This window comes from Neltuma alba, unplaced genomic scaffold (genome assembly GCF_004799145.2).
Source record: "Neltuma alba isolate B1F8T4 unplaced genomic scaffold, ASM479914v2 tig00013285_pilon, whole genome shotgun sequence".
In the NCBI taxonomy this organism is placed as follows: Eukaryota; Viridiplantae; Streptophyta; class Magnoliopsida; order Fabales; family Fabaceae; genus Neltuma; species Neltuma alba.
The window spans coordinates 12,977-28,563 of NW_021637571.1; the positions used below are offsets into that span (position 1 = coordinate 12,977).

General features: G+C 36.0%; 1 protein-coding gene and 1 pseudogene across 1 annotated transcript; both read left to right on the forward strand.

Annotated features, from left to right (window-relative positions):
- Window positions 1-262: 262 nt before the first annotated feature.
- LOC114736027 (protein LURP-one-related 7-like) lies at window positions 263-3,988 on the forward strand (annotated as a pseudogene).
- Window positions 3,989-8,400: 4,412 nt separating this feature from the next.
- On the forward strand, window positions 8,401-15,152 carry LOC114736026 (E3 ubiquitin-protein ligase listerin-like; the record flags this gene model as incomplete). Its single annotated transcript, XM_028923813.1, is given in 11 exon segments — window positions 8,401-8,536; window positions 8,655-8,769; window positions 8,907-8,969; window positions 9,970-10,047; window positions 10,152-10,243; window positions 10,834-10,936; window positions 11,897-12,049; window positions 12,667-13,201; window positions 13,204-13,318; window positions 13,468-13,942; window positions 14,624-15,152. Coding segments are annotated over 11 exon segments (2,314 nt in total), but the record flags the coding sequence as incomplete, so codon positions are not given.
- Window positions 15,153-15,587: the final 435 nt, after the last annotated feature.

Here is a 15,587-nt window from a genome sequence, read left to right on the forward strand (position 1 = left end):
GAGAAGAACTTGGAAGAGCTTTGTATGTAGCTGCTCTCAAGATTACCCTTTCTAAACATGCAAGTGCTCCAAATTGGACCAAAAATAATATATCACTTCAAAAATTATTCATTAAAATTAAAAATACAAAACAACCTTTTTTTTTTTTTTTCTTTTTTTTTGGGGGGGGGGGGCGGCAGCAGCAGTGAAAATATGAAATACACCAGAAATGTCTAAAAAATTATTTGCAGAGACTTTCGTGTGAGATTATCCTAAGCTTCGATCATCTTCCCGGCGGTTTCGTCAACAACACGCTGTGGAATGTCTGCATTGCTCCTCTTTCTTCAAATAAACTCACGCGCTGCGTGTGATTACATAGCGCCACCTTGATCCTTAATTATCCAAAAGAAGCTTCATTTAGTAATTTTGTTACCTTGGAAGCACAAAGCTATGGAATCGGAGGCCTCGGAGTACGCGTACCCTGTGGTTGGTGAAATTGCAATCGATCTGTTTGTGTCGAAGAAACACCCCGGAGTCACACGTGGCCATCTCGCCTTTCTCGATCAATCCAATAATCTAGTCTTCAGGATCAACCCTCACTCTCCTAAATCATTGCCTTCCAATAACTATAAGAAAGTACTGCTTGATGCCTCCGGCGAATCCCTCCTTTCGATTTACCGGTACCATGTAAGCTTCTCACTTCTTTTTCTAATTTGCCGGGAAAACGAAAACTCCCCGGAAACTCTTTTTTTTCCTCCTTAGTCCGTGATAGGAAAAGGGGGGGGAAAAAATAGTCCAGTTCGCATTGATTTCTTGAAATCAGATAATTAGCGCAGGCAAGTGAGATTCTTAGATATGCATTTTGTGTGATCTTTGTTAGGGTGAATTAAGTGAAATTTGATCTCCCCTGATGCGTAATTTTTGTGAAGAGTTGGTGTATTGGTCATGCGCGTATTGATTTCTGCAATTAGCTCAAGCCAAGAATGGACCGTACTTAATAATGACGTTCTGTATGGTTTTGGTGAGAGTAAATTAAATGAAATTTGGTTTTCCTCAATGCATAATTTTGTTGGGTTTCAGACATTTGAAGCACAAGGAGCCTGTCTGGCGAAACTTCCATTTTTGTAATCGATGTTTATTGAATCAATTTGTTTTGGTAGAATGGATTATGGAAATGCTACAAGGGCGATAGTAACGAGGAGAAGGATTTGGTGTTCAGAGTTCAGAGGTCCTTGAAAACGCTTACTAGAGTTGAGCTGGAGGTGGTTTTGACCGGTGAGAAATTAGAAGACTCAACCTGTGATTTGAAAGTTCGAGGCTTCCCTTTCCAGAGATCATGTAGCATCTATCGTGACAATTCATTGTTGGCACAGGTAGAACCTCATCCCTTCACTCACTGCCATTGAAGTAGAAGCTTTCTGCCATTGTTCTTTTAAACACTACCGCTTTGTGTTTTTTATTGTGTGTTATTGGATTATCTTTGACGATCAGACCTCGGCAAAAGATTCAATTAGCTTTCTCATATCTCTCCCCCTGTGTCTTTCTTTCCCGTTGAATTAGTTCCAATGTTGTATAAGTTATGATTCTGGATGCAGCGTAATACAACTAGTATACATAGTGTGTGTTTGCTTTCACATTGGAAACTATCAAAACTATCAAGACCATGATTTCCATGGTTTTCAACGTAAAGCCCAAACCAATACGTTCATAGTTTGGAATTGGAAGGGGAAAAAGTTCTTAAGTAGATATAGTATACTTAAATTAAGCTAATAACTAATGTACGTGTTGACATTTCAGAGATGGGGTTCTGCTGTTCCATCTCTCATTAGCTTGGTTCAGGTGCATGGGAGCTGCTCAACTTTTTATGATATGCTTGATAGTATTTGATCAATCAACATATTGAATCCTGTTGAAAAAATGATGAAGCTTGCTGAAATTAATGGAACCTGTTAATGGCTGCTGTCACAACGTTAGCTTGTACTTAGTTTTGTTATATTTAGTGCTAACCGCCACTGTCAAAAGTATGGGCAAACCTTGTTTTAAGGAGTTAATTTAGGAAAGCTGTTTGTGATTTGTAGAAGCTGAAAATGCTATTTGTAAAGCTTTAATTCTTCTATGCAATGAATGAGTAGTATGTCTTTTCTCCTCTCATTTTATGCTCTGGTTGCTGCATCATCTCCTTTTCCCATTAAGAAAATTGTCCTGCACTGTTCCATTCCAATGAATCCTCCTCATTCGCCTGTCATTTCATTTATGCCCCATTTGGTGACATGGAACTGAAGGGGTGGGAGGTGGAAGTGGAACCGGAACCCAAAATTGGGGTGTGTATTATGCTTGAAGCCACTTCCATAAGAGTGCCAATTCCATCAAATTTGGGAACTGGCACTTCCTTGCTCCCGGAGAACTCAGTTCAGTTCCATGGAGGAGTTCTGACCATGTTAGCCCCACCCCCTCCTATCAGCCACCTACCTCTGCCGCTCCAAGCTTCGTCACCCTCATCCCATCTTCTTCTTCCTCCATCACTCCCTCCCTCTTTCCTGGTCCACATCCATCGCAAGCTTTGGTCTAGTGATCTAACGATGGAGAAGCTTGTAGATCTTAGTTGACGGCAAGGCTGACAATGTTCACCCAAGCGTGATTCCACACAGAGGAGGACGACGAGAGGACGCTAGCGCAGGCAGCGGAGAAGGACGTCATGTGGACGATGGTGCACGAAACGGCAGATGACGCCTTTCTCTTTGATCTGCAATTTTTGCGACAAGGACAACGTCTTCTCTCTTGATCTAGTGATTTGCGGGCTGCGAACGATCGACGGCGTCTCTCCTTTGATATGCAATCTTTATGTCGTTTCTCCTTCTTCCTCTTCAATCTACAATTTTTGCTGCCTCCATTCTCCTTTGCTACCTCCATTTTTCAATTCAATTCCTTTGTGTCCTTTGTTAATATCTTTCACTGTAATTTCTACTACCTCCATTTTTTTCGTTCAATTCATTGTCTTTCTCTGTTAATGGGTGGTTCTGCATCTTGATATTTTGCTCATTGATGTTATTGTTGATGGGTGGCCGCCGCGGGTAGCTTCTATGATGGCCACCGGTAGTTTTTGTGGAGGTTGATGGGTGACTGTCTTTTTTTAGGTGGAGGCTTGGTCTTTCATATTTAAATTAACATATTGATTAAAAATTATATTATACTTTTATAGTGATACCAAACACATTTTTAAACCCACTTCTTCTTCCACTTCCACTTCTATTTTCACTCCCATTTCCACTTCCATCAAAAACTCCTCCAACTGGACCAAACAGGGCATTAGAATTTGACCTTTAGTCCTTTTGCTTTGAGCTTTTGGTTCTATTTTCGTTTCCTTTTCGTAGGGTTTTTAATTTCTCTTCGTTTCTGGTTTAGACTCACGGTTTTCCATTCCTCTTTTGCATATTCCATCTCAATCATCATTATTAACTTAGTATACTAATAATATAGCCCAAGAAACTTTTAGACCCAGATGGAACTTTTTATGTCTACGTATATCATGTTTATTAGAAACATAACACGTGAATATTTTTCTTAAATTTAGCAACACATTGTTGATTCTCTGATATAAATACTTTTCTGTCCAATTTTTTTCCCCTAATGCATTTATGCAGAAGAATTATTATTACATTGTATATAATTGAGGCAACTGGTAGTACACTTAAAACTGTTTTATTGTAGTGTACAATTGGATCATGGATGACAGAAGGAACTTTTGAAACTCAGCAGACTTGTGACTCTAGGTTCAAAAATATCTATATTCCAACATGTATCAATGCAGAAAGTGCATCACGTTGCAATATTGATAGACTGATTCTTTTCTGTGCTTTCAAATTTATGCAGACTAGCCTGATGTACAAGCTCAACCAATTATTCGTCAGTAGGAAAAAATTTCGGCTGACAATTTTTCCCGGGTCCTATGATCATGCTATTTGCGGCTCTGGTTGTGATATTTTTGAATGGAAGAAATAATTTCTGTTGAAGATGGCATGTAACTGTATATGATTTTTCACTGATTAAGGGTGTGTTTGGATTGGCTGTAGCAAAACTGACTTTTGTTCTAACTAACTTTTGTAACTGAAGTTAGAAAAAAAGTCAGTTAGTATAATGCGATTTATGTTTAGATAGGTATTTAAAAAAATCAGTTGGAAAAGTTAAAAGTTATTTGGATAATTAATAGAAAAGTGAATTTAGTTGTAAAATAGTTAAAAAAGGTATAGATTTATTGAATAATAATGTTTGATATTTATGTTTTTGATGTGATAATAGTTAAAAAAATCTAAAATTATTATGATAAAATAAAAATATTTTATTTGTGAAATTATAAAATAAGAATTTGTTACTGAGAAAAATTTGAAAAACAATTGTAGATAATTAATTAAATATGTATAATAGACAATTAAAAAATATATAATTAAAAAAAATAAATAATATAAATGTGTTGCTTAGTGTTGGTAAGGAAAAAAAAAAATAAATGTGTTGACCTACACAGAGATCGCCAATGAGGGACACAGAGGTAAAAAAAATTGGTGGGTCCCACTCACTGCAACGCGGTTAAAGGCAAAAACAAAAAAAAGTTCCAGTAAATAAAAGTTAGTTTGAAGCTGCAGTGATGATGGAACAAATGCTATCCCAAACAATTATTTTCTTCAAATAACTCTCCAACTCACGTTTCATGTTTTCCAAAATATGTTTGTAGGCTAAACGGTAATCCAAACATAGTCTAAGATGTTTATCTTCAACTACAAGGGCAAGTTCTGACGTATAATCTGCCCTCTCTTCGCATTGCGAGGAGCTAAAAACTTATTAACAAGAGAAGGTTGATGGTTAATGGATTTGGCTTTTCTTAACCAACCATAGTCAATATAATGATTTTTTTTTGTGGCTAATTTAACACGCCCCTTCCTCCACAGGAAAGAGGACCAACACCCGCCCTTATTTTGGTCCCTTGGGGTGTAGAAGTAACTCACAACCTCCTCTAAGGTGAAAACATGTTAGGCCTATCTTGAAGTCTGTTAGTCTAAGCCTAGCTCATGACTTATTACATGTGTTTTGCTCAGTTTAATTCTAACTGGCCTAAAACATGTTAAAAAGTTGTATTTTTAAAAAATTTAAATACATAAATTAATTCAAAATTACAGTAACTCAATTCAAAATATCTAAAATACAAACATAAAATATAATCTAATCTAATCCATCAACAAATTACGGCAATAATCAATGTTTTGAGCACTTTAGCAAATATATTTCGTTTGGTTTCAAATAAAAAGACCTAAAAATTAAAATATTTTCATTCATACAGGGTTCAACCTAAAACTAGACAAATGGCTGAATATTTTGATTATGCCTATGTTGGCTTAGTTTATGCGTTGTTTTGGTTTTTTTTTGGCTAGGTTAGTTTATGCGAATTACGTGAACGGATATACATGCGCGCGCGCGTGTAGTGTTCCAAAATTTCCAAATCTTGTAATTTATATATGGGTCCGTTTGGATCAGTGATTAAAAAAGTAACTTATGAATAAGTAAAATTGGGAAAAAACTAAATTGAATAAGTTAATTGTGTTGGATTGGAGTTCAGAAAAGTTATTGTAAAAGTAAGATGGTAAAAAAATTGTTGGATTATAATTAAATAAAAGTAAGTTTGGTTGTAAAATGACCAAAATAGGTATGAGTTTTAATAAATAATAAAACATGATAAAAAAATAAATTTGTATAATATAATGAATTTAAATTAATTTAATATAAGAAGTGAAATTTAATGGGTGATTTTAAAATTGAAATTTTAAAAAAAAAAAAATATTTAAAAACAAAGCTCCTTGGGTGGCAAAGTAATGAGCTTTTATGTTAATTTGAGAGGAGTCATGGGTGATGAAAGCTTGGTTTAAAAAAAAACCAAGTGAATAGGGATAGGGGATAATGGTAGAAGTGGGAGAACAATAAAGGAGAAAAAAAGACCCTCTCACAGCAACGCAGTCGTGGGAGAGCTGAGGTGAAAAAAAAAAACAAAGTGAGAGAATATGGCCCCTGACACATCACGGCGGTTAAAAGCCATAATAAGCTCTTTAATAAGCTACAAAATTCAGCTTGAGCCATAAAGTACGTTTGTTAGCTTAAATTTCATAAGCTCCTCTTTTTTTTAACCAAAACAAATACCATGATTTTTTCAATCGGGCTTACAATACAAATAAACTACTTTTAAGGCTCCAAAAGCCCTGCCAACTTGCTATTTATATTTGTACATGCATACACAGATACGCAAAATATACCCTTCAAGGAGACATTAATCTTTATCATCTCAGAGGCATAAGAAAGCATAAAGACGATGTGAAAATTACTTTGTATGGTCACCAAGAAAAAAGTTGACAGTGGGGGCTTGAACATGCACTCCTCAATATTTCTATGAAAGCATTTAAAGCTGATTAAGATTAAAATCAAAACAGAACATTAGCCTCACCGTTCCTTTTTTTTAAAACCTTCTTGTCCGGTTAAAAATCCCATACAGCATAAAGAATGACGAGAACAGATGTAAATTTCATTTTGATCTTATCATCTTTGTATCAATAAAGTAATATTGCAAAAAACAAATATAATAGCTCCAGTCCGCCTAACAAGTTTAATAGGCTTATTAAAGAGCTAGACTTGACTTATTAGAGAAACAGATTTGAAAAAAAAAAAAAAACCTGAGCCTCCTCTAATTTTAAATAAGCCAGACCAATTAGGCCAAATGCAGACTAGGTTGTGGGTCTCTAAGAGTCTAACAAGCTGCCTGACATATTTCTACCCCTACTCCTGTGTAAGAGAAAGTGTAAGGTGCCATATGAGTTAGAATTAGAAGCTCTTGGTCTCCTCCAGTCCTAAATATAAGAGTAATATATGGGTGTGACTATGTGAGTAGAGGTGGATTCCAATCCTTCTGTATATAAAAAATATAATATAAATCCAAAAAATAATATAAAATACGCATCTAAAGCAAACTACGTTGTTATTGTACCCCTCCGGTTCTTAATATAAAGACTTTATTTAACTTTTATTTTGATCATAAAATAAGATCCTAATCCATTTTGTCTTTCATATTTATGCATTTTCCAAGATAGTCCTTCTAACAATAGTAGTTATAACCATACATTTAATAGCAAGGATATTTAGGAAATGTACATATTTATTACAAATGACTAATTTAACTTCTTTCTTTAATCTCCTTAAATTAGTCAAAACTTTATAATTAGGATCGGAGGGTAGTATTAAATAGGATGTGCTTCCCCCCATGATGCGTGGGAAGCTTATAATCTTGAGTTATTTGTTTTCATTTTCCTTCATATTCATAATTTTTTATTCTTAAAATTAACATCAGGCTTGAGCTTATGATCTCATTCCAAGTATGATGGTGGCGTTACTGTTGGGCTGGGGCTAACTAAACGTGGACAAATAATTTCATATTCAGGGAGTGTTTGGATGGAAATAACAAACTATAGTTTTAGAAGTGATTCACGGTCTATGAGGTAAATATGTGGAGGAGTTTATCTTGATTTATGAAAAATGCTTCTGAGAAGCACTTTCAGAATATCCAAACACCCCCTCAACTTGTATCAGTTTTGGGAACCCGTGAATTCTTGGTACACAATTGTTTTTTGGATTAAAGTGCGCACGAGCTATTTTTCAAGTGTTTCCAGTGTAAAGTATTTTTGATATATTCAGTATCCCAACTAATTAAAATAGTAGATCCATATCTCAGGTTAACAGAAAAGTTTAGTTTGACTGTTATTTGTTGACTCAATTAAAGTTGACCAAAAAATCTATATAACAGATGCAGGCGTCTGATGTTGTATTTTTTTGATTAATAGAAAACGCGATTCAGTTTGGTCAGACATGATTGAAAACGGATGTAACTTCATATTACGTTAGTTATCTTATTTAGTTTGGTAAATAATGTAAAAAAAAAAAGAAATAAAAAACAACAAAAGGAATTAATACAGCAAGATTAAATATTCTTCCATCTTAAATATAAGACCTTTATAAGATTTTATACAAGACCTTTATACTAGTATATATAAGGTCTATATTTAGGACCGGAAGAGTATAATTTTAGTTAGAAAGATATAATAATAAAAAATTCAATCTAAATTTTGTTGCAGAGAAAAATATTATTTCATTTTAAATTTATAAATTCTATATTTCAGGTGGCAAAAAATTCTCTATTTCCAAATAAATCTAACAAATCATCTATTACGTCTGAATGACCATCGTACCCCTCTCTTCATGATGTGGCAGCGCGTCATGGTAAGCAGTTCTTCATGACCTGGCATTAACTCATACCAGATTACGAGATCGCCGTGGCTGCGACGAGCAGCGGCAGCCCGTTTACCGCCTCACGGCATATATTAGAGACTATCCAGCCATCACTGGTCGGCAAATCCTCTTTTGACGAAGCCTCCCTTGGTGTTTAGTGTTAGGTGCTTTTTGTCACAAGTAGCATAATGGGGAGGCCGAAAGGTGAAGGAGGTAGAAGCAAGGCGCGACCTTCAAGCAGCAGGTGAATTGTTTTGCTAATTTTTACGAAGTTTTGTTTTTGGAGCTTCTACAGCATCTCTCATCAGCTTCTCTTTCAATATTTCTTTTTTAATTGTTCTTGGTTGCTTTTCTTCCTGCAGTCTTGCGGCGTCGCTTTTGCCGTCGGGTTCCGGTGCCACTATGGGATTCGGTGGGTATGTCGGTAGTTCGCGGCTCGATTCTTCTATCTCAAGCGATGACTCAGTGCCAGTTGCCGTATGTCCTCTCTCATCCTATGGCTTTTCGGAATCTTTGAGCTTGAGCGTCTTGAATTGAGCTACTACGTGATTGTAATTATTTTGGGATCATAGATGTAATAATATAGTGTCGTATTTTCATTCTGGGGTGCGCAGGACGTAGATAGTGAAATGGCGGTGCACTTGAAGAGACTAGCCAGGAAGGACCCCACCACGAAGGTATATGCATGGCTTTCACTAATATTTGTCAGGGAAGAAATTCTCTACGCTTAATGCGGCATTTTGGGTACTTATTTGGTGCTCGATGTCAGCATGTATTAGTTAGCTTATTCTAGGCTTCTAGCCAGCTCTGGTCTGTATACTTAGGTAACTACACTATACCAGTTCTATTAGTAGGCCAATTGAACTGTGCAATTACCTTCGTTATTGGAAATCATGCGTATGACGGAATTTGTTATACTCCTCCGGTTCTTAATATAAGTCCTATTTAATTAATTTGATTAGAGTAAAGAAATTAGGTAAGTTACTTAATTATAAGAAATATGACATGTTTTTTCTAAAACACCATAATCATCTTCCTTAATATCCATTCTCCCTCTTCTAGTTAATTATAGTTGAAAGAGTATTCATAGGAGTAATTTAGGAAAAATTGATAAATATGATAAATATGTCTTATATTTAGAACTAAAATCAACTTAATAATTAGGTCCTATATTAAGGACTGGAGGAGTAGTTTGTGACATCCAGTCATAATCTGTTTTCTCAGCGGAAGTGATTCTTAGTTAAGGTAGGGTGTCCAACTCTGTGGGAAAGTTAAGAACGTGTCATAATCTAAAAGAAATGGAAACCAAATTTCTCAAATGTTCCATTTGCTTAAGAGCCAGTCCAACTCATCTTAGCAAAGCACCTTTTGAATCGTTAGACTCTTTTCCAACCAAATACTCCAAATCACAACAATTTGTAATGTTATGGATTAAGGTTTTCTTACTTTTTCTTGCTTGTTTTTATTTTTAATCTTTTGTGGTTTTTGAAGGCGATGCCTTATCCTTATTTGTCTTTATCATTCATTCTTTGCCGAGTGAGAAGTTCTTCATTTTCATTTCTAATCCAAGAAAGAAAGAAAGCTAAGTAGTATCTGTACAATTTTCCTTGCAAGGTTTCTTAATATTTACTCTCATCTCATCGGTTTTTATTTTCTGATTGTTTTTTGACTTAACAGCTTAAAGCATTGACATCATTATCGGAGCTGCTCAAACAAAAGTCCGCAAAGGACATTGTCCCAATTGTTCCCCAGTGGGTATGATTAAGCTAAAGTCTGATGCCTCCATGCCTTACTGTTGGTTTCCTTGAGCTTGGACAGTCAGTTTGATCAACTTGACTGTTTGGCTGTTTCTTATTTAGGCATTTGAATATAAGAGGTTGTTGCTGGACTACAGCAGGGAGGTTCGACGAGCCACTCATGAAGCCATGACCAACATTGTTACTCTTATTGGGTTTCAACTTCACTGATCAACTTATGCATGTTTTATGCCTTTTTTAATGCATGACTTAAGTTAATTCAACAAATAAGACACTGTTTAGGAAAAAATTTTCTGTAATTGTTTGTCAAATTTAAAACCGTAAGCAGAAGTTTTGCAGATAGACCCTGCCTTAGCAACTTAGCCACAAGCCTTATCATATAATATATTCAAATAATAATTTTTTAAACTTTTGAGAAAACTTTTATGTGTCTGATTCAACATACAAGTTGCTCTCTTCAAATCGATGAGAGCCTGAAACAGAGAGCATTGTTTTGTAAAGTGGTGCTGACTTTTCATGCTACAGTAACCATTAAAAGGAGTTGCTTAATGGCTGTAATCTTCAATTTGACATGTCTCTTGCCAAACGAGTCCGCTCTGATCTGCCTGCCAACTTCTCTGGCGTGTAATATTTAATTGATTGTTATTTGCATATCTTAAGAACCTTTAGGAGTAAACTTAAGTCACATAGAAAGAACATTTAAAAGTTCTCTACTACTTTCCCCCCCCCCCCCCAATGCTTATAACCCTGTATGCATATTTATGGTTGATTCAACCCCTTTCAGGAGAGACTTAGCTCTGCATCTGAAGACCTTAATAGGACCTTGGTGGTTTTCTCAATTTGATTCTGTTCCTGAAGTTTCTCAGGCTGCAAAAAGGTCTTTTCAGGTTGGTTTCTGTATGTTTTGATCTAACAATTGTTTCCAATTGTCAATTTTTGCCTTTGGAATTGAGGTGTGACCTTTACAAAAGTGCATGCGTGGAAGAGAGAGAGAGAGAGAGAGAGAGATTTTCTATGGATCCTCACGCAAAGGTTTTTGTGGAGGGTCTGTTGAAAAAACGGCTGTTGTGAGCGTTTACTGTAATATCATGTGTAAGAAATCACAGGTTGCCATCATTTTAATGATTTTCAGCATCCTTTTCATGTTTATGTAAACTAGTTCCTTTTACGATAAAAATGAGAACCATAAAGGAGAATCTTCACCATAATTTATACCTAGATAATTTACTCATCTTAGGCTAGGTAATAGTTTGCTAGTTCTTCACGAGTATTGTACTGGTGTGGTTGAATGAAACTTCTGGCTGTGGGGATGTTTGCATAACCTGAAGATAGTTAGGGATAGGATGATTGAAAACTGATTCAAGTGAAGAAGGTAAATTCATCACTGATGAAGATATAGCTAATCATTTGGAGGAAAGGTTAATTCTTGCGACCAAAGGGATGTTTGGCAGGAGCTGGGAAATCAGAGTGAACTCCATTGATTGTAATGCCAATAACGTTGCAGATCTTATTGCTAAGGATGCTCTGTGGGCTTTCAAGCTCTATACTCGTCTAATGCGGCCATGTCTCGTGGGACAGAGGATGATATTGGCTAAGCTTGGGTGTCTGCTTTTGGCAGAGCCTGTTTCTTCCTGTTTTGTTTTTCTTTTTCCATGTGTTACCAGAATGAAAAAAAAAATGAAAAATGAAATTTTGGTGAGTGATAAACCCTAAACCTTAAACCCTAGACTAGCTAGGTATATTCTCTGATAGAAGCTTCTATGGTTGCACTTGCATAACTTTTTATGCCTTACATGTGCTCTTTATGACTTATGTTTTAACCCCCATTGTTGATTTGCAATTAACAGGCAGCCTTTCCAGCACAGGAAAAGAGATTAGATGCTTTGGTTCTATGTACAAAAGAGATCTTGATGTATCTGGACGAAAATTTAAAGCTCACACCTCAAAATTTGTCTGACAAAGCTGCAGCATTGGATGAATTAGAAGAGATGTACCAGCAGGTATACTGTGATGAAATGATTTCATGCCACTGATGTGATTTTTGTTTGACTGTGGGTAAAATATCTTATACAACACAATTGACAATACAACAAAATTCGCTCTAACTACTAACTATCTGAATTTTATAACAGACTTCAGCTAACTCTATTCACACTAAGTATTAACGGCACATATTACCTTACATTTAAGAATCACCTTCAATGTATTTGTGTGCCAAAATTTTGTTTTTCATTTCTCCTTATAAGTTGACTAATGAATATATTCCCCATGGTAAATGAAGTCATAAAGATGGATGGAAGCCCTCTTTGGATAATCCATGTAGGTAAGCATTGTCAGTATTTCCATGAAAGAATTTCATAATGATGGTAGACTCCTTCAGTTGGGTAACAGATTATCCTGATGCCCACGGAAGGAATAAACTGTCACTAGAACAAGGAACAAATATTTGCTTTGAATTCTCTCAGCCTAAGCTGAAATTCTTATTGTCGCATTAATTACTCACAAGACAGTCTAAATTTGTACTTTTTCCATGAGGCCTTATACATTTATTTTCGCCAATCATATGGGAATTTAGTATATGGACGGCTATAAGAGTTTCTCCCTTTTGTTCTTGTAGGTGATCTCATCATCATTGTTAGCATTGGCTGCACTTTTTGATGTTTTAATTTCTCTACAGCAAGAACGATCTGGTCTTCAGAACATATCTGCTGAACCTAAACATGCTTCAAAGGCAAGGGAAGCTGCAGTTTCTTTTGCTGAAAAGTTGTTAACAGATCAGAAATATTTTTTGGATTTTTTAAAGTCCACTAGCCCTGCTATCCGGTCAGCTACTTATAGTGTATTGAAGAGCATAATAAGGAATATGCCCCAGGCTTGTAGTAACGGGAATCTGAAAACTCTTGCTGGTGCAATTCTTGGTGCTTTCAATGAGAAGGAACCAATTTGTCATCCTTCAATGTGGGATGCTATATTACTTTTCTCTAAAAGACTCCCAGATGGCTGGACTTGCTTGAACATTCAGAAAAATGTACTTAATCCTTTTTGGCATTTTCTACGGAATGGATGCTTTGGTTCTCAGCAGATCTCGTATCCAGCTTTGGTTTTATTCTTACACTCTATGCCTCTTAAATCCATAGGAGGGGACAAATTTTTTTTGATTTTTTCAAGAACCTTTGGGCAGGAAGGGGAACTTCCCAGTCTGCAGATAGACTTGCATTTTTCCAGGCGTTCAAAGAGTGTTTTGTCTGGTCATTGAAAAATGTTTCAAGGTACACATTCTTTTTACTAAATGTGGTTGTCTTTACTTGCCAAATTAAATAACTCAAGGATTGTCTCTATCTCCTTCTCCTGAACAGATAATATTAATAGAACCTCTGTCCTTTCTGTAACCCAACTAATTAGTTTCCGTTTGTGTCAGATATTGTGATGGAGCAGATTCTATGAGCCAGTTCCGAGTCACTCTTGTCGAGAATGTCCTAATGAGGCTTTTATGGCAGGATTTTTTTATATCTTCTGATTCAAGAGGTCATGAGAGAGTTTCAGGAAAAGTGGGAGATTCAACAGAGAGCAATATTCGTCTTAACAAGAAAACAGTTAATATGCAGACTGCAAAGTGTCCTATGCCTTATTTACAAGAGTTGGGGAAATGCATTATTGAAGTTCTCGTAGAAATTCATGCATTGGATCACAATCTTTTATCCCCAGTTATTGTGGAATTTGAGGAGAATTGCATCAAAATACTTCAGGAAGAAGCTAATAAAGAGCGCACTGAAGTACTCATTTTATTCATGTCATTGCTGGAGCAACATGCAGTGCTGAAAGGTGAAACGTGGCCATTGGTCTCTCTTGTGGGACCAATGTTGTCAAAGTCCTTCTCATTCATACAAGCTTCAGTAAGTTATTACTTTGCATGTAATGGGGTTTGTTATTTTGTCTCCTCTTGTTTTCAGTTTACTAATGATGTATGAATGGTTTGAATATTTGTAGTAAGGTCTTCTGAACAGCAAAGATTGCAAATAGTGCTTCATACCTATTTAAGCTTGATTTTGTTTTTAAATCATTTCAGTAAGGTCTTCTGAACTGCAAAGATTTTTTAAATTTGGACTTAAGGTGGTAGACACCGAGATGAAATCTTAATAATGTGGGAGTTACGAAAGAACCAGTATTGTGCTCCTATCCATCTTGGCCTTGAGAAACCAATATGTAGAATGTGAAGTCATATTTTGACTGATCAATGTTTTCATTTTCTTTTCTTTTCTTTTTTTCGCATCTGTGGAAAGAAATACCAATAAGGACCCCACACAATGAGAAAGAGTAGATAATAGGTAGTCAAATCTTGGGCCCAGAATTTGATGATAAAATGTTCAAGAAATAAAGGTAAAGGAGTTTTGTGGTTAAAAAGTTGAAGATTTTCATCAGATTATGCTTGACATATATATATTTATCTAATATGTAAAGTGCATAGTCTTTTGATATTGTTGAATCTATAAATTATAAATCTGGACTTCGTCTACTTCCAAAGAAACAGCATTATCTTTTTAATATTTCCTGACCTGATGTATTCTTCATAACAGGACTCGCCAGATGCTGTGAGACTTCTATCTGTTGCTATTTCAATATTTGGACCACAGAAGATGGTGCAAGAAATTTTCATTCGAAACAGAGAGCATTCTTTAAGTCAGCTTCTCCATGATGGTGACAAAAAACTAGATGCTGGGGACTTTATGGAAATCTTCAAGGAAATTTTTGTTCCTTGGTGTCTGCAGGGAAATAATTGCTCAACCGATGCTCGTCTTGATTTGTTGTTGACATTACTGGATGATGAGTATTTCTCAGAACAGTGGTCTTTTATTGTCAATTACGCAACTAGCCAAAATTATTCTGGATGCTCACCAGCATTGCTAGATGTTGACTGTGCAGCAATATTGGCTATGCTTCTGGAAAAAGCAAGAGTTGAGATTACTAAGAGGAAGGAAACAGAAGATTCCGGTGATAGACGAGGCACAAATACTGATCTTTGCCATCATGAGCGTCTGGAATCAGCTGCTATTGCTGTTTCTCATTCCTTCCTCCTTTTAACAACGCTCACGTGCAGTTCGTGTGGTATGTCAATTTAAATTTATCGAAGACATAATGCAGTAAAAATCTTGCATTAAGTACATACTTTGCAGCCATTTAAAGGAATGAATACTGTGATTGGTACTTTTTTCTTCCCAAATACCAAGTTTCTTCCGTAGAATGAGGAGGGATTATGTCTGGAACTGATAAAAGGCCTTGTGGCTGACTAGGATATTATAAGATAGGCACTGGTAGTTGGCGGATTAAAGAGAGGAATGACGTCTGGGGAGCATTGAGTTGATTGAGTTTTTGGTGGGTTGCCTCTTGGTTGAGGCAGAAGAAAGGATCTGGGTAATCAGATTGCACTAAATCTATTCAACGGTGGGAATTGAGTGACTGTAGCCTTTAGGTCTATAATCTGTTCTTTCAGCCACTATCTGAACTCTTTGCTTATTCAACATCTGTCAACTGAATGTGATT